Source organism: Emydura macquarii, unplaced genomic scaffold, assembly GCF_026122565.2.
Source record: "Emydura macquarii macquarii isolate MOO-44397 ecotype Brisbane River unplaced genomic scaffold, CSIRO-AGI_Emac_v2 contig_480, whole genome shotgun sequence".
Classification (NCBI taxonomy): domain Eukaryota; kingdom Metazoa; phylum Chordata; order Testudines; family Chelidae; genus Emydura; species Emydura macquarii.
Genome location: NW_027130617.1, coordinates 8544465 through 8568924, shown reverse-complemented (window position 1 = coordinate 8568924; position 24460 = coordinate 8544465). Strand labels below are relative to the sequence as shown.

Here is a 24460-nt window from a genome sequence, read left to right as displayed (position 1 = left end):
TACTACTCTCAGCTGGAGGGGGGTACTTTAGGGCAGATAAATACATCTTGTGACAGTGACTCAATTCCTAGCCTTCCTTGGGAAAGGGCAAAATGATCCCCTTGACAGATGAATGGGGGGAAACTCTCCCCAAGGTACAACTCACCGTGTTTCCACTCTTATGCAAAGAAACAAGAAGTCTTAAATATGTGTACTCTTGAACAAGACCATGTTAAATCCTCAAGTTTCCCCTTCCCCCTCTCCCCATGCTGAAACAAGTGATAGGTTGAAACCATACTCTATGCTGCTGTGCTCTTCAGTTGCCTGAAAGTGAGTCATCTATGGTGAAGGTAAGTGGCCTGTTCCTTCCACTGTCTCCACCCACTGAATGTCTATAGAGTGGGCAACCTATACTTCTCAGAAGAGTTGAGACTCCTTTTCCAAAAGAAAAAACATCTGTTACCCAAAGGTCAGTGCACTCATCTTCAAAGAGCAATGTGGTGCAACTAGCACTCCAGAATTCCATATTCCACATTTAACCTTCAGGCTACACTTTGGCAACTCCTGCTTTGAATATTAAGAAGTGAACGCTGCAAATGCTTAATAATAAACGTAGTGCTTAATACTGTAAATAGTCCTACTGAAATCAATGAAAGGATCATCAAAATGGATCTTGCAAACCCTAACCATACAAGTAATTCAATTAAAGAAAATTGAACCACTTGCTCAAAATGACTCCGACTACATAAACATGTAGTTTTTTTTTTATTGCTTTGTATTTTATGGACCCAATCCAATTCCCAGTGAAGTCAATAAGAATCTTCTTACTGACTTCATTGGGAGTTGGAGCAGACCAGCAACGAGTCATGCTATTATCATACGGTAATATACCTCTAAGTAGACAAATGTGATATGGAGCATAAGAGAATTAGGACTTATTCTGGAGTCAATAGACACTCAGTAGAATTCAGTGAGATGGGTTCTGTTCTGACTTGTAGCCCAATCCAACACACATAAATGCTACAAAAATACAGAACTCAACAGATGTGTAATGTGCATGCAGTTTGAAAGCCTGAAGTATGAAAACATGCAACAATAAAACTGAAAATTCAAAACATATTTAAATCAAATTTAATGTTCATTGTCCTAGTTTTTTCTAATGCAAAACACTTCAGATATCTGAGAAAAGTAATGTACATTAACCAACTTCGGATACCGTCAACTTAAACCATGCTTCTGCCTAATTTTTTTTTTTAAACTGATTACTAGAACTTAAAGAAAATATTTTTTAGTTTGGTTACTTTGTGCATTGGATAGTGTATAGTCACACCACCACCTATATAGTTATTTTCCCTATTGCATATGTGGGTCTTTCACATTGTAATGAGAGGAGGAAAAAAAATACATGTGATATAGTCACCTAAACCAGCAGGGAGACTCAGGGACAAGTCTGGCATCTGAAACTACTTTTAATTTTTTAAAAATCTGCTATATTAAGTTTACAGTGTCCCTATATATAAAACTAAACAGTTCTGTTCACTTAATTTTTTCAGAAATGATAGATGTTACATGAAGTATTAATATACAGAGAGCCATCATTTTTGTATCATGCTTACTGAACAAGTGTAGCAAATTAATACACTTTAAGAATTTTATCTGAATGCTTTTTTCAAATTGATCTAATATCAAAAGAATAACATTACTGGCTTCAGTAATCCTTTTAAAGGGTATTTAAATTACTGTATCATGATCAAGCTAGCTTATGAGTATTTAACTTACCTGGGAATTGGAGAAAGTTTCAGCTCTTTTTTGTTCAAAAGAACATATTTTATCTTCACTCATCTTATCTGTGTCTGCAAAAACGTAATGTCTAGGAGAGTATGACTGGGACAAACTGCTGAGTAACCTCAGGATTTCTGTTGTGTGTCCTCCTGGAAAAAAACATTGAAGCTCGTTAGTATGTGAAATATTTAGCAACTTCCATTTGAAAACATGCTGTTGGGGGTCACTTCTTCCTGTGAGAGACATTGCTACTATTAGCATCACTCACCCTCCTCTGAAAGCTGGGAATTTAATAAAGGGCTGTTTGTAATGGTTAAGAGACAGTTCTATTCCCACTGAAGTTACTTAAAAGACTTATTGATTGTAAACTGGAGTTGGATCAGGCCCATACAGAAACTTCTACAGCAGAAACTTCGCTTTCTGATATCCTGTATATGCCACAAATACAGCTGAGTCAGCTGATTTGATCATAGCACAGATAACTCTTGACTTGTTTACAGCACACTTGCAATTTGTAGAGGGGAGGGGGCTTGTCCTCTGTCTTAACTATGTCCTTTGGTCAGACTTAAAGCCTTGGACATGTTATCACTACATGCAAACCATTTCAAGTCATAATCAACTTACCAGCCAGCTCCATCACTTTTGGGGCTATGCTGGCCATGCGGGATAATATGATTACAAATGTCCTTGTACCACTCCTACTCCACTCAGCCACCTGCTTTTCACTAGCTTCTACCAATATAACTGATCTAGCACTTGATCTTCAGTGGAGTAAAAAGTGATTTAATAATAGGCTTAAAACACAGTTTGGTCCTATCCGTCAAGGTAAGACAAGTATAACAATTGAAGTACCATCATATCATCCCTAAAATGGTCAATTTGCCTGTTAATAGAACCTCATGTTACTCTTTATATACTGAACCTCATTTATACATTAATAACAAGACTTTTGGTGGGCCAAAGTCTTGGTGAAAAAATTATAGTGGACAAAAATGTAAGTACCTCTCATTTTTATTCCTTTCTTCCTCCTGCATGTTCTTGTGTGTTTTTTTAAGAGGAGCAAGCACACAGTTGCACTATACTCGCGTGCAAAGACACATAGCCCATGTAACCGGTTGTAGAGTAAAACTGAATACGACCCTACTCCTGTAAGTTCCAAATGCAACATTCGCATTGAAGCTGATGGGAATGCTCTGTCTTTAGAGCATGCAGAATTGGGCTCTAGGACAGTATTATCTTATGCCCTGATCTTGCAAATAGTTATGCACATGCTTAATTTAACTATGAGTAAATGTTTGCAGGATAGGAGCCATCGTTACTTTCACTCTTCCATGAGCTGCAAAGGTATATCAAACTAATTCAAGTACATAAAACTAGTTGTACTCTGCCAGCTGCTGTCCATTTTCACTGACGGCAAATGTTGTCTGGAAGTATGCTGTTATGCATTAGGAAATGTCCCATAGGCACTTATACTTGGCAGGAGACTGACATAAGAAAACCATGGTATCTAGACTGCCATATTTCAGCATTTAAGCAGAAACACATAATAGTCAATTTTACATATATTTTTGCACAGTATTTTTTGGAAGTGTTCTGACAAATCTCCTTAGATCAGTAGTGGCCTTGTAAGTTTAAAATCTTTATAATTAAATAGATTATAGTGGCAGAGCTGAAGGCTCCTATGTTCAAACTCAATCCTGTATCTTTCTTTCTTTGGTTTTTTTTAAATATTACCTTAATCCCTACCTGGGTTTGATGTGAGAGTGATTTTCACTTAGCAGGTATAATGTATTTTCTCTTTTTTGAAGTGTGGAAAAATGAAGTTTAAGAATAAATATTTATACGTAAAAAGCCCACATACCCACTGCAGGTGGCTTATAAAACAAGCTAAAAATGGAGCAGAAGATGCTACCACATTTTTAAGTCCTCCCTTTAGATTTGTGTGTATTATGTCATGTACTCTTCGGGTGTCATTCCAGAAGAGGCCAACTCCCTCTGTTCTTAACTGCACATTTCTTCGTCTGGGGTGCCTTTCACACTTAATTTTCTCTGCCTTAAGAATAAGTGATACAGCTAGGGTTTGTTTCTTTGAAAGAATAGCAAGTCCTTAAAAGGCATATGTAATGTAATATCCCTCCATATCCTATACTTCACATGCTGCCCTTAATGCTGTGTGGTGTTCACCAGTCACAAAGCTCCATCCCTGAGGGAATACTCGTCAATATCATTAAGTAGATGATGGTAGCACGCAAAGGGCCCAATGAGTATTGGAGCTCGATTTTACAATCCTAGCAGTGGAAAGTTTACAATCTTAACATAATAAAGTAGTTTTTATTAACACCCAGTGGTGGGTGAAGCGACGACCTTGCATATCACAGAAGAAACACAAAACAGCATTCATAACACTGCAGGGGGACGAGGGGTCGAACAACCCCCAGCCTACCTGTGCTGTGCCCTTTGGCACAGCTGGTTGCCGAAGCAGGACCCACCACTCCCTGGGCATCTTAGGACAGGCAGCATCATCCTGTCATCTCTGTTTAATGCCCCCACAGGTTTTTTCCTCCCAGCGTCCCCCGCACCTTCACTCTCCTGCCACCACGTGCCACCGCCGGGTCCACCCTCTTGCCTCTCTGTGGCCCTCCCGCCGAGGCGGGCGCCCAGCCCACAGCCCCTCCCCCACGGCCAGCTGTCACACGGAGCTGTCGCCTGGGGAGACCACAGCAGCTCCGAGCAGCACGTGCAGGGCTCGAACAGACACTTCCCGGCATGCACCGGACGACCCGCCGCCACACAGCCCTCTACAGGACTACATTTCCCAGCATGCACCGCTCGCGGGGGCAACGGAGGCCACGCTGGAAGTGCGAGTTCATGCAGCCGACAGCCCGTGAGAGTTTGCCGGTGCGCTGTGCTGCCCTCTGCCGGCCGGCCCGTGACTGTGCCCGTCCCTACTCACCGGAACCGGCCACCACCAGGAGGCTGAGGGGAGCAGTCCGTGGGCGGCTGCTATTCCGCCTGGCTAGGAGAAGCCGCGCAGTGGCCAGCAGAAGGAGGAGCAGGGCAGCGGCGCCCAGCACGGCCCGGAGGGCGTCCATAGAGCGCCGAGGGGCGGGGACACCGGCCGGCCCCCGCCCCGCCGGAACGAGTGATGCACGACGCGGAAACTACGGGGGCTGTAACAGCTCAAACTTCCTCACTTCTGTATCTGAGCTTCGTAGCGCGGCGCGCGGCGCCTTTCTTCTCCTCCGCCTCCCTGGTTGTCAATGCAGGCCTCCGCTGCCCTCTCCCACCTGCCCCCTGTAACGCTCAGGGGTTGCAGCGAACCTTGGGGCAGCGGAGCGGGCTCCCGCGCCGTGAGCTGGCAGGAAGCTGACGCTGGAGGCCAGGGCTCGGAGTGCGGCGCCGGGTGCCGTCGGTCCCTCGGGCGCTGTGCCGATGGGGACGGCTGCTGAAAAGCTCTGGGTGAACCTGCCCATGGGTGACAAGGAGTCAGTGGGTGACGGATGCACGTGAGCAAGTGGTGGGATCAGCTCTGTCCGAGATGGGAGCGAGCAGCCAATAGTCACTGAACACAGAGGTCCAAGAGCACACTTGGTTTAGAAGAAAATTGGAGGCCTTTTTAACTAGCGGGCGCTCGGGGAGGCAGGAATAATAATGTCTGTGTAGCGCTTCACATTTCCAAAGCCATGTACAAACCGTAACTGATGGAGGCCTGGCCCAGCAAATCCTATGGGAGTAGTTTCTGCTCAATCAGAAGTTCCACTGAAATTTAGTACTCAAGAAAATGTTTTAATAATGTCCTTTCATATTGTAATTCTGTTTTTAATTGGTGCCCAGACAGTCAAGTGAACTTAACTACATCTGTATACCTAGACAAACGTCAGAGACGTTTTTAACGAAAGCCAATAAAATAGACTCTGCTTAAAGAAAAGGCCAAACAGGTTTGTAACCCTATAAAAATTTTACAAGCATTTTCATTTATTAAAGAGAACAGCAGCAATTGGCATCTGCTTTCACTGCCACAATTACTAAGCCATCTGAGTTCCTGGAATTGTACAATATTTCAATGCAAAATTCTACAGCGTGTAAATGAATACTGCTGAATTTAATTGGGAGAGATGTAGTATGTCCATCCAATACTCTGAGTTTCTTTTTTTCAGCATACATATTGCTGTCAGCTGAAAGGAATGTCCAACTTGCTCAAATTGTAAGAAATTGGATGATGATATCTACCCATCATTCTCTGAAGTATCCTTGTAGTTCTATTGATGTGTGCAGATTCCCTCAGGATCTTGCAAACCACACTATCACATAGTTAGTGTAATATGTACATGCAATTAACATGCCCCTGAGTTTACAACAACATATAAAACAAATATAAAATTTTATGGCTTTAGTTTTTAGAAAGGTATTTATTTATTTTAGTATTACGTCAATAAGAGAGATGTTATGAATGCAGAAAAGTAAATTCCTACAGGATTTCTCCATTAATTCATTGCATACCCTATTGTGGGCCCAGCCTTTCTATTAACCAAAGAGTCCTGCATTTGCCTGTTAATCGTACTCCTTAGCTGGCTCCCTTATCTGTTCATCCCTTTAGAATCTGAATGTGTTGTCCTCCTAGCCCATCAGTCTTGGAAAATTAATCCAAACATGTCAGTCATGGATTCCATATAAAATCTGTGCAATTTACAAATAAAAATATGCTTTCTGATTGCCAGTCTACATCATGGGATCTGAAATAAGCTTTGAAGGGCTGAAGTGAGTCATTCTGACTAATGCACCATCATTCTACAGGCAAAATCCTGCCCGTATATACATGAATGTAACCCATTGTCTTGCAGCTATGCTGCTGAGATAGGGGAAAACAGGAACGCAGAGTGAACACAAAGGCCTGGATCTTCCACCATCCCAATATCTGGGGGGGAGATTTCTATGAAGAGGCCCTCACAAAGATTTCTTCCTCTGTAGTCATTTGCTGATGGTTTTTTAATGAGAGGAAGCAATCAGGTTGTTGGTTAACAATTCCATTGATGACATATGAGCTATATTAAAAAAAAAATCCTGCTCACTTCTCTATAGCTTTGTTAACCATGTAGCACTAGCAGGAGTAAGGAGTAGTAAAAGCTTATTTTTGTCCCTAATGTAAGACACAGGGAACAGATGTGTTCAGTAAGAAGGTGCCTTACTTACATAGCTTCTCTTCAAAGAAACAGAACATTAACCTTTTAAAATAGAACGATTAGCTCCAAAAGCAATGTAAGTGCTAATTTTATATGTAGACAATGCACTATGCACTGCCTTTCTATGAAAACAAATGTCTTCATGTTGCAGGTTACTGGGAGAGAGGGTAGGTAGAATTTGTTTTATTTAAGTCGTTTTTCCAAAGCTGTTTATTCCCTTGTATTTTTTTTCTTATCGTGTAGCCTATTGAGCAGCCACTACTTAAAACAAAGTTGAAACAATATTGGTATCTGTGAATAGCTGTGAGAGCATGACAGTCAGATTTGTTCGTCACATTCCCTCTTTTTCCCATCCTCACATTACTTATTTTGTATACTTTCCTCCTTTTAGGTTACACTTATGATTGGAGAGTGATGTTACTTATCTAAAAATGTAATCTTAATAATGGAAGGATATTGTGTCAAGACAGGTTAATAAAAATAAGGGTGAAATTAAAAGAGCGAAGCATGCAGAGAAGGAATCTGCTTTGGAAAACCTTCTCTTGCTGCTGAATCATAGAAGCATAGAAGATTAGGGTTGGAAGGGATCTCAGGAGGTCATATAGACCAACCCCCTGCTCAAAGCAGGACCAGCCCAAACTAAATCAATAGAGAAACATATGTTGAGGATTTGCCAGATCTCCGGCCTTGAAAGGGGAGAAAAGCTAGTGAATTGTAGGAAGTCTAATAAACTCAGAAGCTCAAGTGGTACAGTCCTTACTCATTGGGACTTTTGCCGGAAGAAAGAGTATAGCATTTCAACCAGAACATACAGCAGACTGCTTGGCTCCAGGACAGGGTCAGAGTTTGAGTAAGACTGCTTAAAGTAAGGGCTTTGAGGTTTGAAAGGACAATTCTGTAGTCTAATTGAAGCAAAACTCTACTGAAATAGAATCTGATCATTTTTTCCCCTCCAAGTAGGGAGAGCACTTGCAGGTCTTCATCTGACAGGAGGAGGTACTTCAAAACTTTCTCTAGCAGTCCTTTCTGATAGAGCAGCCTCTCTTTCTGCTCTAAATAAATGGTGACTAAGCTGCATTTGTATTTTATTATCATGGCAATTTCCTGCTGACTTGAAACATGCAGTAGTCTCCATATCTATGGGTGCTTCATATCCCAGCAAATACCAAACGGGGATTTCATACAGAGAGCTGTAGGAGATGGAGCCATTGGGGTCAGGAAGCAATTCTCCTTGTAGCTGCTAGACGCCATTGTACTCTCCTTGACAAACTCTTATCTTGTCTTTTGTAGTAGCCCTCACCATTATTACCAGATCTTTGTACAATACTAAGTCTCAATATTGTATGGCCAGAGCTAATAACTCGCCCAAAATTTCATCATAGCCACTTTAGCTGAAAACTTGTGGAGTACCTATAAATCTGAAGGCTTTATCAAGGAAGGTGTTGGCTGCTGCTGGGCTCTTTCATTAGGACTAAAAAACTGTTACTAATAGTCCAGGTAAATGGGAAATCTGCTCACCATGACAATGTCTGAGAGGAAGGCATGAGTTCATCCTGAAGCGTCACCATACGTGCTGGAACTGGGAGTGCTGACTTAAGGTGGTTATTTCCATCATATAAAGGGTTTACAGTTTAGTTCAATGCCTCTCAGCACTCCCACTATACAAATTGTTCCAGCACCCCTGAGAGTCTCTATTGATTTAGTTAGTTTGTACAGTGCTTTGAAATAAAGAGCTCTGTAAGTGCCAAGTTTTACATATAGTTTACGTTCTGATTATAAGGCCTATCTCTTCAAATGGTTATCTCAGAGTACTATTAAAGTCTCTATCATGGCTGCAGGAAATTAGCTTTGAACTTCTTATTTAGGAGAAAGGAATCATTCCCACCAATCAACATTGTCTTTAAGGAAAGTGATACTTAATGTATTCTGTTCACTTTAGAGCAGACGGATGGTAATCTTCTTGTAATCTAAGAAGACTTAGTTTGCATTGCCCACTTCTTAGGCACTGTTGAATAAAGATAAGAGATAAAAGCAGGAGAAGAAAACTAATGTTGTATTTTTTAAAATGTGACTACTCCTTGAGAGAGCTTGCAAATACACTCAATATCTATCTGGAAAACTATACTGGTATGTAAGTGTTAAATTAAATTGAGGCGAGTCCAACCTCTTCATAGTCATATTACAATTTCCTATGACTCTAATGAGGAAAGATAGAAGTAGATTATGCTGCAAGTATTTTAACCCTGCCAGGAGGAAAAAAAAGTGAGTTGTAAATAGCTTTGCTTGTCGGTCAGATCCACTGTCTGAAATTCCTAATACAGATTGATGTAATTTTTACTGATATAAATGTAATTGTTAAGTGAAAAGGTTTGTTGAAGGAACTGAAACATGCTGTATATTGATTGCTTGTAATGGGCTTTGGATACCTAATATTGAGTGTTCCTCCATTATAATGGAGTTATATTATTATGTGTTAACTTATAAATAACTGTTGAAAGAAACAATGAATGCCTGTGTGCCTCAGCTATCTTTTGTTTCTAGTACCTTCCTAGATACTTCGGAATGTCTTATTAATATTCTTTAGCTCCACTGGAGTGTGTTGTGTTTCAAGCAGAAATATGTTGATCTGAATTATGGTATATTGAATATTGTGTATTAACTTGGGCGTGTTCCTTTTTTAACAGACAGATGTTAATATTAAGTGATCTATTAACTAGCTAATAGATTCTTCTGTATAATTACAGTAGATTTGTTTCACTTCATGTAAAACTACTCTATGAGGGGCAATATACCATTTAGGAAATTACTGTTTGTTAGCCAATACTGGATTCCTGGGAAAAGTTGTGCTGTAATAGAATTAGTGGTCCCAGGAACTTTAATTTCTACACAAGAATTGTAGAGGTTAAGCGGTCAGAAAAGTACCACGTTAAATATTTGGGCTGCTTCAGTAAACTTGAATTCTTCAAAAATGCTCTAATGACTTGAATGCAGCAATGGTTGTTTTAGAATCTTAAAGGCAATCTGCCAAGAAAGAGGGAAGGGAAAAATGGGTTTGTGCCCATTTTGTTCTTTGTATGAAGACAATCTTCAAAGCCTGTGGTTGGGTTTAATTATATTTTCTTTAACAGTAGAAATTCAGGTCCTAACTAATAGAATAGTATTATTACAAAAGTTAAGTGAGTTAATGTTGAGCAGCTGAAGTCTGGTCTACACTACAAAGTTAGGTTTTTTAAAGTTGACTTGCATCAACTTACCTTCTTTTGGCATAGACACATGCACAAGTATTTTTTATTTAACTGTCAAACTCAGTTTTGGTAATGCTTATTAAACATCAATGACTAACAACTGGGAGGGAGGTTTCTTTGTTAATGATTCAAAAACCCCACCCTATCAATTTAATGTGTGAATGATGATAATGAAAATCCTCTGAGATCCCAAGAAGTCCTCCAGCAAAACTAGAGAAGACATATTTGACCTGCCTGCTATTCTCCTGCCTGAAATTCTCCATGTCCACTGAAGGACAAGAAGTAATCTGCTTAATCTACAGCCAGGGAAATTTAGGTTGGATATTAGGGGTAAAAAGTGTCCAACCATACGGATAGTTAAGTATTAGCATAGGTTACCAAGGGCTGTTGTGGAATCCCCATCATTGGAGATTTTTAAGAACAGGTGAGACAAAATATCTACCAGGGACAGTCTAGGAATACTTGGCCTTACTTGTGAGGGAGGTGGATGGACTAGAGTATTAAATGACCTCTTGAGGTCCCTTCCAGTTCTGCATTTCTATGATATGGTTTTAATTTTGCAGTTCTGAAGCACTATTCAAAATCTTGAATATTCTTTCAAAAACCAAGAGCCTCAACAGAAAGGAATAGCTCTTTAGCCTTGCTGTCAAGCCCTTTGGAGTGCTAGCTGATGGTGCATCAACTCTCTGATCTGAAATAGCATCCTGTGTTTCCCCTGGTCATAACTTGCATGCAGTTTTTGGAGGGAGTCATACCGGCATGACTAGCAAATTTCATATAACATACGTAGCTCAAGTACTTTCTGGCCTAGCTTCTGCTGTGCCTTAACAAACAATTTATGGTGCTTGTAAGTATCGCTAAAGAAGATGTACAGTTTCTGAGCAAATGCAAAGACTTCCTCACACTAGGTGATGCTGGAACATGTGTCTGCAATGACAAGATTAAGCCTGTGAGAGTGGCAGTGCACATAAAAGGCATGCGTAATCCTTTCCTGAATTTGAGTTTGTACTCCTGTTAAATGCCCAGTCAACACAGAAGCTCCATTATAGCACTGGGCAACAATGTAATTATCATCAAGCTTCAAATGCTGTAGTTCTTCAATAATAATTTTTTAAACAGATTCAGTACTTAGATTTTCCACTGGAAGCGGCCCAGAGCTCTTTCCTCAGTGATTCATTTTTGATGGTAGTGTAAAAGGAGACAGAACTGTTCTTTTTTTGGGATGCATTATTAGTTTCATCAGCAAGGACAAAAAAATATTTGGCTTATCTGACCTCTTCAACAATGCTTTCTCTCAGGACTTCTGCAGTAGAATATATTAAATCATTCTGGTACTGGTGAGAGATATAGTGTCCATACCTGCTTCTTAGGCTACGTCTTCACTGACGGCGGCAAATTCGCTGCCATCAGATCGACTTCTCTGGATCGACTGAGCGGTCAGTGAAGACCCGCTCAGTTGATTCAGAAATTGATGTATTAAGACCACCTCCTCAAGTGGCGTAGCGCTGCGTCGATGGGAACACGGTTCCCATCGGTGCAGTGAAGACGGTGCGCAGAACAGAAGCAGAGAAGTCGACGGGAATCACGCACATGTTTTGCATAGCTTGCGTTACTCCGGTCGACTGCTGCCGAATCTTGGAGGTAAGTGAAGACAAGCCCTCAATCAATTCAAAAGGCTGGGCTGAGTGGCAACAACCAGTTCAAGAATTTAAGTGAAATTTCCTTTATTGTTAGAGTCATGTGTTTCATCATGCTTCCGAAAAGCAATTCCTTTCTTGCACAGATACCTTTAAGAGTGTTTCAGTATGCTGGCTATTTTCAGTTATGGCTGCCTGATGACTGGAAACAAGTTGATCTGCAACACTTTTTTTTTAACTGATGATCCAAATTTTCAAGTAGTCTTGCCATAAAATGAAAGCTGCCTTATGCTTGGAACTGAGTGAAGGTTGTTTTAACAATCTATGAAAAGCTTTCCATTTCTTAAAGCCATGTTCAATTAATGTTCTGTTGTTGAATTGTTCTCCTGGTTCAATTGTGCTTTGAGTACAAAAGTGACAGCAGGGAAATAAAAAACAAAATGTTCTACAACAGTGAAGGGGTACAAAGAAAACCAACTACAGTTGAAATGTCAACCACATGTAGAAGTATGTGAATCCATCTTAAATTGTACTAGTTGTTCCTCTTTGTGCAGTAGCTATGGAGATGTTGTTTTTCTTGCCATGAACTGGTAAACTCTGTTTAACATAACTTTCTATCCCCGCTGGTGATGTCAGAGCACACAGGACATCCTTAGATGTGTAGTTGATGCTCATGGGTGTACTGGCACAAGGATCATTATCCAGCCTGTTTTTCTGTGTGGCCTGTGGGACAATATTACTTGAAGAAGCATTTGCACAATTCATTTTCAAGGATGATTCTTCATTGTCACAATTTTCATTGTCAGGGGCCTTTCTTTTTAAAAAAATCATAAAATATCCCTCTGCTGTGGTATAGGTGCTGGAAAAAATTCTAAAAAATCATTGTTTAGATTTTATTGTATTACTATTTTTGTATTAAATTTTTCAACAGCAACACCGTAATAATTTTCAATGAGGCAGTGAACACTTGTGCAATTAATTAAACAAAAAACATGAAATACTATGAAGCAAAAATAATTTTTTTCCTCTTTTCCTTTTATGTAGTTCAAATAAACAAGTTATTACATAGAAAATGAAGCAGACTCTGCCTGAAGCCTGTCTGTGAGCTTCAGCAAATATTGAAGTGATGAAATAAAGAACCAACTATATATGATAAGCAACTTAAATGGATGACTTTTCAATCAGAGTAAAATAAGAAGCCAAATAATGACACAAATAGTTTTTTTTAAAAAATACTTACCAGAGAGGACAGAAAACCATGTTCAAAAAGTGGAATTCTTCCAACATCCACCAGTGCGTTTGTAGACAAGGGAGCGTTTCAACTCAAGAACTGATTCTGTGAGCCAATAAACTTCCTGCTGAAGTAAAGAGGGCCATGAAGTGATGGTCACAGATTATGGGATTTGTAGGAACAGGCTGGAAAAATTAGCAAAATGAACATGACTGCACAAACTTCACATTTTTTATATGTATTTTGTTTGTAAAATTAGGTGGTATGAAACTCGGGGAGGTGCTTTCCCTCCTGCCTAAATGGTGCCCCTGCTTAGTAACTAGGGTTGGCTAGCCCCAGGCCTCTAGCCCTTAAAGGGGCAAGCCACCATGTTACACAGCTATATTGCCAACCTCAGATGTTCAAAAAGCATGAGATCAGCCCCTACCACCCAACATAATATATTTTTTTAAATAGATATTGGATTCTTTTTATTTGTCTTCTGGTTTTTGAGCCATGAGGGTATACTTGCTTCATGTTTTCAGGCTTTTCTCAACAAGAGCTTGCTTTTTTTTTTTTAAATGAAAGCTGAGATTCTGATGTAATTATGATTCCAGCTGCTGGATCTTTTAGTTGGGGCTAAAATAATGAGACTCATAATAAAATAATGAGTTGGCAACACTAAGCATGTGAGTAAACCCACATGCGTAAGTGTTTATAGCATTGGGCCTTAATACTTTATAGCAGCACATTAAGGTACTTACAGGAAATACTCAGTGGACTAGCAATTTGGAGGAAAAATGTCTTACACCAGCTAACATGATCTGCATTGTTTTATGCAGGCAGCATGGCTAAGGGTTGTGGTTCCTTAACGTATTGAACCTGACAGAATGGCTAGAGATGATAAGATAGGAACAGTCTCACCTTGTCTCTGTGTGAGGCAATGTAGGATGATATTCTGGAGGTGTGGTGATATTCTGGAGTGTGTTTTGATGAAGTAAGAAAATTTGCCAGGGCTTGCAGAGGCAGTAGGTCGGTTTGAAATTATAGATTGCAACTTACTCTAATTATTGGTTAGCATGTTTAGGGTGAATTCTCTGTTCTATTATGTAACTTGATCTTCTTTTTATCTCCCCAGGAATCCAGGATTCTGAGAATGAAACTATTGCGCCAGCTTTTAAAAGTGCTGAGCACCCAAGAGTTCTCACTGAGGTCAATGGGAACAACTGGGTGCTCAACCCTTTAAAAAACCAGGCCACCTATTTAGGTGCTTAAATATAGATATAGAAGCTTAACTTTAGTCTCTGTTTTTTAAAATCTTGGTGTTCAAATTCAATTACAGTGTAAACTGGGGTTTGTAAGGTGCTCGGGGACTGAGCGAGGTAAGGGTTCCTGTGCAGATCCACCTTTACAGGGTATCCCCATAGCCAATGGATTTCCTGACACTTCTGTGGGGAACATTGTTAGTCACTGGGGATATTTCCATCTGATAGGTTGTCCTTCCCCATTTTCTTACTGGCTGGTGAAGTGCAGCCAATCAGATCTGCTTCTTGTACTGAGGGACAGCTGAGACCATGTATCAGCTCTTTTCCCCTCCTTCTTCTGAAGAGCAGATAGTTGGCTGGGAAGCTGCTGTCTCTGCAGCTTTCTGACTCCCAGTGCGCTATTCCTCCACTCTACTAGGCCTCTGGGGAAGGATGTTGAGAGAGCTTCCAGTGCTGCTTTGTCCCCTCGGTTTCAGAGGTGTGAAAACAGCCTGAGGGAGCTGTTCCCCCAACCCCACATCTTGAAAGGCTGGTTTGTGTGTAAAGGGAATTTCCTGTGCTTGAAAGGGGGTGAAGAGAGCTTACCGGACCTGCCTGGGCTTCTGAAGGTCTGTCTATACAGCAAAAGCTGTGCGTGAGTTAGCTTGCCCACGTTAGCTTGAATCCAGTGAGTGCAGGTAACAATAGCAGTAAAAACAGCAGAGCGCGGGCTTCAGCACAGGTAGTACAAACCTGGAATGGACCTTGGGTATATACTTAGCTTGCTAGCATGCTCTGAAGGCCATACAGTACCGTCTTCACTGCTATTGTTACCTGTGCTAGCTGGATTCAATGTAGGTCAGGTAGGCTAGTCTATGTACAGCTTTTGCTGTGTAGGACTTAAAAATGAAAGAGGGGAGTAAGAATGAAATACAAGATGTGGAAGAAAGAAATGTTGATATGGAGGAGAGAGAGAATGAAATGTTGGGTTCTTGCTCCACCCTCTTTCTCTCCTCCTTTTTCTCCCTCCCTTTCTCTGAATCTTTCCTTCTCTATGCAGATTTACTGTAATTTGTGCAGTCTATTGGCTTTTGCTTTGAGGGTTTTGCCAGATATGTCTGTGGATTTTGGATCTGATCCAACTCCCATTAAAGTCAGTTGTGTTTCTCCACTGACTCTAAAGGGGCCCCTTGGGCCCTTTGTCAAGTGTGCAGGGGCCGATGCAAAGTGTCTGGATTTTTGAATTTTTGTGCACTGTCTATAATTCTTGAAAGGCAGCAGAGCTTTGAAATTTTGAAGTCTGAAGCTTCTTGTATTGATTTTATATCTTTTTCTTTTAGAATGTTTATGAAGTCATATAAAATAAACTGTTAATAAAACATTAGGGTTTTACATTTCAGTCAGGAAATGTCAAAATAACTCCGCCTTCTTGTGCATATGCATTTTAACAGTCTTTAATTATTATGATCACATACCCTTTCACAAATAATATAATATAATTACAGTTTTTTTCAGCATCCCCATATATATTCATAACATTTTCCACTATTGTGCATGACACAGTACGTTAAAAGTCTGCACTGCTCTGTATTTAAATGATGTAAAATGAAATGATAATGTTAGGAATGTATTTATTGACTGTATCTGATAGTGTGGATTTTGAAATAGTGTAAAGGTGCCCAGTGTATTGGATGGGTGCCTGTTGTTATAAGTGAAATAAATAATGAAAATATAAAAGAAATAGGTGCTTAGAATTAAACTACAATAATAATAATTTCACCAACTACCAGTGGTAGCTCATTAATATACTGTTTAATAGAATTAAATACTTTGCATTTGGTAGCACCTACAAAGTTTTATGTCAGCTTATAGAAAAATTAATTAACTGATTTACTGACACTTGACCAATGAAAAATATACAGAAACTTTCAAAATGGTGTCCTACAAAAAGAAATTCTATACTAAATGTACACTAATATTTTTAAACATTTTAAAGAAAAAATAGACCATGCTCTGTGAGTAAAGTCTTTTAGCTTGAAGATAATTACAATTACAAATATGTTACTTCAATGTAAGAGACAGTCAAACAAGACATTATAATAGTAGTGTACATTTTTTATAATTCCATATACATTTCTCTGAAAAACAACTAATAAGATATACTAATAATAATGTTCTAAACTGCATCATTTGCAAAAGGAAAACAAGTCCTCAGAAACTCTTAGTACATGATGCTGAGAAAATTTTAGAATATGTTTATCTTCTCCCCAAGTTATGTATATTGCAGTCTAAGAGCCAGATCCTGAGAAGCAATGAGCATGAATTTGAGGGGAGTAGCAATTATTTAGCACTTTTAATGATTTATGTATTTATTTATTTACTTAGATTGTAAACTCCTTGGGGAAGGGGTTTTTTCTTCTGTTTGTACAGTGACTAGCACAGTGGGGTTCTGGTTTATAATTAGGAGCTCCTAGGCACTACAGTAATACAAATAATATATAATAATTGTAGTAATATTTATTTGTATTACAGTTGCACCTAGAGGCCAGAGCCCCACTGTGCTAGGCACTATACAAACATATAATAAAGAGACACTCCCTGCCCTGAAGAGATATGTATAAGGATGTCTTTGATAGAGGTTTTCTAAAAAGATCATTATGGACTTAATCCTGCAAAGCGTTGAGCTTTTCTGTTTCCCCTATGAAATCAAACAGTTTTCTATTCTTGTTTCTTTGGGTGCTTCACACATCAATTGAGGAGATAAAAAAATTAAAAATAATAGAAAAGAGATTGCAAAATGACAGAAATTGGCATGGGGACTCCAGTGTATAGTCTGAAACTACTTAATATTTTTTTAATTTGGCTATATTTCAGGTTAGTATCTTTTAAAATATTTTAATAAACCATTCTTTCTGTAGCTATCTCAGTCATGTATTGATGTGCATTCTGAAAGATGCACAGTTAAGTGCCACACAGCCGTTAGGGCATGTGGTAATGTGTGATCATTAAGTTTTGCCTGGTTTATAGCAAGGCTTAAAAGGCTATCTTTAGAATACAGATGGGTGATAATATTTTGAATTTGTATAAAATATTTCTACTTGCTGTGCTTTATATCACAGTCTGACGCTATCATTTAAGACAAAAAAATATACAACTACAAAAACTGTTTGTTCTCTGCTCCATATTTTATTTTAATTGACAAATTGGAATATTACCAAAAAGAGCAGTTCTTTCAGACAACTTGAACTATGAATAGTTGTTAATTTTTGGGCTCATGCTGCAAAAGTTGTTTGGGGTTTTTTTGTTTTCTTTTTGTTTAGTACTAGTCTGCTCCAGGTAGCATGCCTTTTAGTTTTATTTTATTGCAAAGCACATCCTTTCATTTTCTGTTATTCTGATGTCAGCAGATTCTATTCACTATTGGAAACAGGGAGATTGTAGAATGGGATGACAAGAGCCCTGGCTGTCACAAAGTCAAAAGGAATTTTACGCATGTTAAAGACAATAATCTTTCATTATTTCACACTTCTGTCAGTTTTGGTGTGCCAAATGTCAGACATAGGGGAACTGAGATCAGAATAACCATGGAGACCTCAGGTTTAGGACTTTGATTCTTTCCATACCCCCAGTTTGCTTGTTCCACAGACGCATCCATGGCAGCACTGCAGTGAAGAGGAAATGTTGCATTCAGTAAAGCTGCAGAGACAGAGACAAAGGACCAAGAGCACATTTTGTCAGAAACAGTACCTTTGGTCACTTACTGAGAAGAAGCAATGATACCAGGAAAATGATTTCAGCAACGAGAGGTGGCAGAAGCACAGGAAATTCCAACTTGTCTGATCAAAAATGAGAAATCAAGAGAGGGGAGAGGAAAAAATAGAGTGAAAGAGGAACAAAGTCATGATGGGTGTAACTTCTCTGGACACTGAAATGCTTATTATATTACTACATAACACCATAAATGTACATGGTCTAGGTGAACTGTGCTGAAAAAATAAGATTAATATTCTAAAGACCTTGCACCCTAAAATCTGAGTGGGTAGAGCACAGAATGGCATCAAGTCATGAAGTATTCAGGAACTGAAGGATTTTTAAACTTTTTCTGGAGGAGAAAAGAAGGTTGGCAACCATTAACTTTGAGTCTATCCCAAGCATATGGGCAGTGTAAAAGAAGGCATGAGGGTTGAATTTTTTTTCTACAGAAGTCTTTGTTTAAGCCCCCTTTCCCAATTTTTTCTTCTCCTCATGCCCTCTGCTGCCTCTACCAACGTGGGATTTACAACCAATATCAAATTCAGCTTCTGTCCATGCCATATCTTCTTTTTTTGTCTCTTGGTTTATCAGGATCAACTGCTGTGATATAAGCTGCCTACAGTTACCTGCCAGAGCTTTATGACTGGACTCCCCTGAGGGCCTAAGCGGCTTTCAAACTATGAGTGTGGTTCTCTTCTCACTTACACTAGTGTAACTCCATTGGCTTCATTGGAGTTACTGTTGATTCACACCTTTGTGGCAGGAGACTTGGATTCTACCTTTTATATACACTTCCATTCCCATGAAATTTCTGCCTTCATGCACTATTGATTTTTGGGATTTGTCTCCTGCTGCTGACAATGAGGGCTAGGGGCTCTACTTAAGAAGACAACAAATTCTGACCCTGTGAAGCATAGCATCCCATCCATTATAAGCTCTTGTTTTATATTATTATTATAGTTTGTTGAAAAAATTCTCTCTAGAATGAAACTTCTGATTCTTGTTCTTGAACCAAAAGTGATTTTGCATGTTGTCTGGAAAGTTGGGTAAAATTCTGTTAGACTGTTTCTCAATAAGGTGAACCTCAAAAAAGTTTCTTATAACTGAAACCACTTTCAAGTGAGTTGAATGACTCACAAATGCCTTTCTTTTTAACACAGCAAACTTAATCCTCACTGAGGGAGCAGTGCCTCAGATCTGAAGACATTTGGTTTTAAAATAACAAAGCTATACATCTTTAAAAAATGTGTACTGCAAATGCATAATATGGTTTTCCACTGACTTTAATGGGATTGCAGGTGATCATGAGAGCAGAATTTGGCCCTAAATGTTTAATGTATGTAGTGCCTGTGATGCTGGCTGGATTGGGGTGACCTTTTAGAATGTGATTTAATATCAATACTGCACAATTACAATAATTCATATTAGATAGGCCATGTCAGGTACCATTAGAAAGGTTATAATTTGCTAAGTATGATGATATTGTTTATGTGTACGTATCATATTTGTATTGGAAGTTATGGATATGTTTGATGTATCTGTATTTCAGCTTGTGCTGTGTTTCTGGGCAACACTCCAGACAGGGTGGCAGCAGCAATAAGATGCTTAATGGCCCATTACAGGAATTCAGAGGTGCAATAAGACTGGGTAAGAACCCAAGGGCTACACTTTGAGTCACCAGGACTTACCAAGGTGACTCCATCATGTTGGCAGCATGGTATTTTGGGTAAGATCCAAACACATATTGATCTGGTAATGTGGTTGACCCTTTGGGGTCAGGAGAACTTTTTTGGTAAAGAGCATAGAGTTTGAATAATATCTTTTTACTGGACCTAGTGGCTGGTTGGGAAGTCTAACTTCAGTGTTACCCACCAGTGCTGGGAGAATCTGCTCTCCTTTTGCAGCCTGCTCTGACCTTGGCATTTTCAAGTGGTCTACCCTAGGCACGGATGGGTCATAGTGTCCCACTGAAAATCACATTCAGCTGGGGAGAAGGATCTGAAGGCTGGGAGCACGTCCAGTCTCTCATGCCCTTGCTGTATTCTAGCCCTGTAACTACTGAATGGCAGGACTAGTGCTATCTCCAACTGCTAGTCTCCAATTTCCAGGAGGTAGAATCCTGATGACCTGAAAAGCCTCTCCTTAGTGATGTACAGTTCACAGACAACCTGGATGGGTGTCAGCTCTGATAATGACAGTTACAGTCTTAACTGTTACTTCAAAGCCTTCCAGAATTCTGGAGACCGGTTCTTTATCTAGAAAGAAGGCAGCCTTCACAGCTTTGAGGAGGGAAAGGAGTACGGTGAAGAAATTTTTGAGGGTTTGGTGGTCTTCTGCTGAGCAGTGTAGATGGGCTGCTCTCTGTTGGAATAGTGAAGAAAAAATTATCTTAGCACTTTTGTAGTGTATTTCTGACTGAAAGTACTTTGATTCCACCATGCAGTCCATACTTAGGTAAAACTCCTATAGACTTCAGTGGTTATTTTGCCTCATTAAAGACTCTGACAGGCCCGTAAAAGAGGAAAATACGTTGTTTTCTATCCTAAGATTAATGATATAAAGTGGCAAAATAGGGGAAGTGGAGTGTGAGGTTTTTGATTTACCTATGTCATACAGTTTGAGGGAAGAGCATACATAGCAACATAGAAGTAGAGAATATGGAGGGGGGAAGAACAAGATTTTACATACAGAACCGTTAATAAAGGGTGACAACTTAAAAAGTGAGCTTAGAATTTGTTGTTTATGAGACTCAATGTATAGGATATGGGCATAAAAACAGAGAGAGAGAGATCTGTGGCAGCAGCAACATGGCATCTTCCAGCAGCACAGACACTCTGTGTCATATCACACACATTAGCCAGTTCCAGGATAAGTATTTTGGGACCATTAATCATCATTAATGGAGATATGTATCAGTATTTATGACAAGGGTCAGAATGAGGCTTCAGGACCCTCCAAATTGCTTTATTAGAGGCATTGACTGTTCTTCAAACGCTGTTGATGAATTTGGTACTATCTGAATGTCTCTTTAGTGTGGAATATCCTAAATATCAAGAAGTTTGTGTGTTTAAAGGGAGGGATTAAATTGTGTTTTTGTTACAAAATATATCCTTAATATTAGAACTGTGCAGAAGATGGAAATTCCATTTCACAAAGGATTTTGAATTTTAGTTTAATTTTGAATGGGAAAAAACCCTGAAAATTTCAAAATTATCTATGAAAGAAAATTTAAAAAATAAGTTGCTCAAATCAAAATGTTTAATTTTGACAAAATGGTTTTGTTTTGTTTTTGACTTTTTAAATTTTAAATATAATCCAGAATAAAAAAATTGAAACAAAAGTAATTTCAAAATAAAAAATCAAAATGTTTCATTCCAACTATGTTGAAATGAGACATTGTCAGAACTTCCCCCCCCCTGGTTTTTCTCTTAAATGAAATTTCTGCAAAATCAATATGATTTTGTAAAGTGTTTCCATTTTGATAGAACTGCATTTTCATTTGTTTTTCTGACCAGCTCTTTAGTATATACCAGTCCATTATTTACATCTTTTTATTACAAAATATTTTATGAATGTTTATATCTTCCTTTGGATTTCTAAACTAGTTGGAATATTTCTGGGACAAAATGTTTTGATTTTTCATTTTTAACCAACTTTTTGTTTTGAATTTTTTTATTTTATATATTATATTATCAAGTTTAAAAAGTTGAAATCAAAATGAAATGTTTCGACTGATCTGGAACAATATTTTTTAATTTCCATTGAGGAGAATTTCAAAATTTTTGAGTTTTGTTCCAATTTGAAATAAAGCTACATTTAAAAAAATCTCAAAATCCTTTGTGAAATGGAATTTTCTTACTTCACACAACACAAACATATGTACTTGCAATTGTTTCCATTGCTTTTCCTCTGCTTCAATTTGAGTATTAAAACTGCAAGGTTGGGACCTGTATATGTACTCATGCAGCATTCTATTTGAGTTCAGTTGTAACTGTCTGAACAAGTATTGCAGGTCCCTAACATGAAACAACATGTACTCCTGTGATCCTTGTGCAAAAAGTTCACGGGTAATATTGCCAATGCACCTGTTCCTTTGTATGGGATGGCTTTTTACCTTTTATGGTATTTTGCACATTGTATTGAGGAGTGTGTGAATGTACATCGAGACCTCAGGAAATAAAATCAGCAAATGTTTTCTTCTAGACAATGAGAACATTCAACTATATAAACTGCATGTTGAAAAGTATGGTGGGTGCTGTTGGTAATTTACACATAATGTATGTCAGACTAAATTATCTAATGTTGCCTTCTACCCCTAAACTCTAAGAAATCTATGTATAGATCTGGGTCTTTTACAGTAAGAATTATTTCCATACTAACATAGCCATACAGAGTAGGCAGAATTTGGCATGCAGCATTCATTTCTACATTGATGTGGGTTAAGAAAGATACTTTGGGCAAATTATTTTATAACTGCCTACTGTAGTGTTTGTCTGGTATTTAGTGATGATTCACTATGGCTATTCCCAAGATAATTATTTAACTAAGTCCAGGTGTGGAGATCTGGATATGTACCTTAGCACATGCTTATAGGCACATATTTTGAGCTGTTCATATTTTCATTCTCATATTATATATTGTAGAGTATTTATTTTGATCTTTACGTCTCTTTAGATAGCTTTTGCATTTAATGCAGTGGTACAACTGAAACTTCAGAAAAACTCAAAGCTGAGTTTCTTTACAGTAACACATGTATATACTTTTATGTACTGCACTAAAGATACTAAATTATGTTTCCTGGGGAACCCACCATAACTTCAGGTTTCTTTGCTTTGTATTTAAAATCTCAAATGTTAACTCTTGTGCTGCCCTAGCCCCTCTGCACCCCCCAGCTAGTATCTACCATAGTAGCAGCCCTTAGAACCAAACATCAGACGTTAATTACTTCATGGCTAGGGTCTCGAAATCCCAGAACGGTGGAGCCAACCGCGAAGGGCCCCTTTCCATCCTAGCATCATGAGGCTCTGCGTGTGGGCGAGGGGGGGAAGTCTCCCCAACTCCCCCCCCCCAATCCTGACTCCCTCTGCACAGGTGAGGGGGCGCTTGATCCATCTACCTCCCCCAACCCCATCCCCCCCAGGGCAGCGTGCGTGTGCGGAGGCCGCTAGCTCCACCTCAGTGCACTCCGCGTGGGGGCTTCCTTACGGCTCCCCCGCCACTAACGGGCAGCGGCTTGGCTTCCCTCGCAGGTGGTGGAGGTTCGGTCCCTTTAAGGCCGAGGCTGCCGTAACCCGATCCCGCCGTGAGCGGCTTGTCACAGCAGCAGCAGCTGCCCCCGGACCCGGACGAGTATCCTGCGTGTGTGCGAAGCGAAGGGCCCTCCTCACAGCGCCAGCGGGGATGGGGGAGGAGCTGCGGCCACGCTAGCCCCCGCCCGGCCTCTCGCTCCAGGTAAGGGGGCGCGGGGCGGAGGGAGGAAGGGAAACGTCCTGCCCGCCGGGGCGGGGACTGGGCCCGGCGCTCCGGGGCTAGGCGGGGGGGGTGGAGTGGGGAGCTGACCGGACGCTCTGGGCCGGGGCTGCGCATCCCAGCTCCGTCGTGTGAGGGGCAGGTTCCCATTCATCCCCGCCCCCACCTGCCAGGAGCTTGGGGGCGGTGGTGCAGCCCCGGGAGGGAGGGTCAGAGGGAGCTAAGGGCGGCGCGCGGGGAAGGGAGCCTGTGCAGCCGGAGCAGGGAGAGGGTAAACGGGAACAGGAGTTGGGGAAGGCAGCTGATCCTGCAGCTCCAACCGGCTCGCTGTCAAATTGCATCAAGTCCCTGTCTCTACAATATGCTGCCGCTATAGCGCTGTGAAGGTGGTCCAGCCTCTCCTCTCTGAAACACTGCACTGAAGAAACTAATGTTTTTCAAGATGTTCAGATTTAAAATATTGTTTTAAAATCCGATGTCCTTATTTCCCTACATACAGTATCTTAGATTGTTAATTAAAACGAGCTTTGTAAATGTCAGTGTAATGTTCACTTTTGATTTCTTTGAATATCTGTCCTCTTGGGCAATAAAATAATACTAGTAATTTCATTTTTTTTATTCTAGTTTATTTACAGTCTGGCCTTCCACAAGCTAGTGCCCCAGTGTTTGGTTGTGGGACATTGTAGGTAAATGTTTCCATCTCAACAAATTAAAAAATAGGTTTAATTGATTTTCTTTCTTCTCCCTTCTCCTCCACCCACCTAATACTTTGAAACTGAAATTTCAGGAAAATTTTTTATTAATGTTTTGTTTGTTTTTTAATTTGTTTGTTAAAATGTTTAGTTCTGTTCCTGAACTAACAGTACCCATAAGTTTTTTGTTTTGTTTTTTTGTTTGTGTCTTTTTTTTAAGTTAGCGATTTTAAAACGTTAAGTACCATCATTAAGTACCACCACCAAGT

The 24460-nt window shown here is 39.8% G+C and overlaps 2 protein-coding genes across 4 annotated transcripts in view; one reads left to right on the top strand and one right to left on the bottom strand.

The window, feature by feature from the left end:
* Window positions 1–5361, bottom strand: part of ALG14 (ALG14 UDP-N-acetylglucosaminyltransferase subunit) — a 34045-nt gene extending 28684 nt beyond the window's left edge. For both annotated transcript variants that reach the window (XM_067538426.1, XM_067538428.1), the window contains exons 1-2: window positions 4715–5361; window positions 1759–1910 (exon numbers count right to left, since the gene is read on the bottom strand). In XM_067538426.1, coding sequence (XP_067394527.1) covers window positions 1759–1910; window positions 4715–4853 — 291 coding nt within the window. In that variant the 5' untranslated portion in view covers window positions 4854–5361. The remainder of the gene's footprint in view (window positions 1–1758; window positions 1911–4714) is intronic.
* Window positions 5362–7451: 2090 nt separating this feature from the next.
* TLCD4 (TLC domain containing 4) overlaps window positions 7452–24460 on the top strand; it is a 69170-nt gene continuing 52161 nt past the window's right edge. The window contains exons 1-2 of one of the 2 annotated variants that reach the window (XM_067538425.1): window positions 7452–7806; window positions 23280–23481. The gene's annotated coding sequence lies outside the window, so the exon portion shown is untranslated. Of the gene's footprint in view, window positions 7807–23047; window positions 23122–23279; window positions 23482–24460 lie in introns of those variants that run through there. The other variant, XM_067538424.1, reaches the window with a different exon arrangement.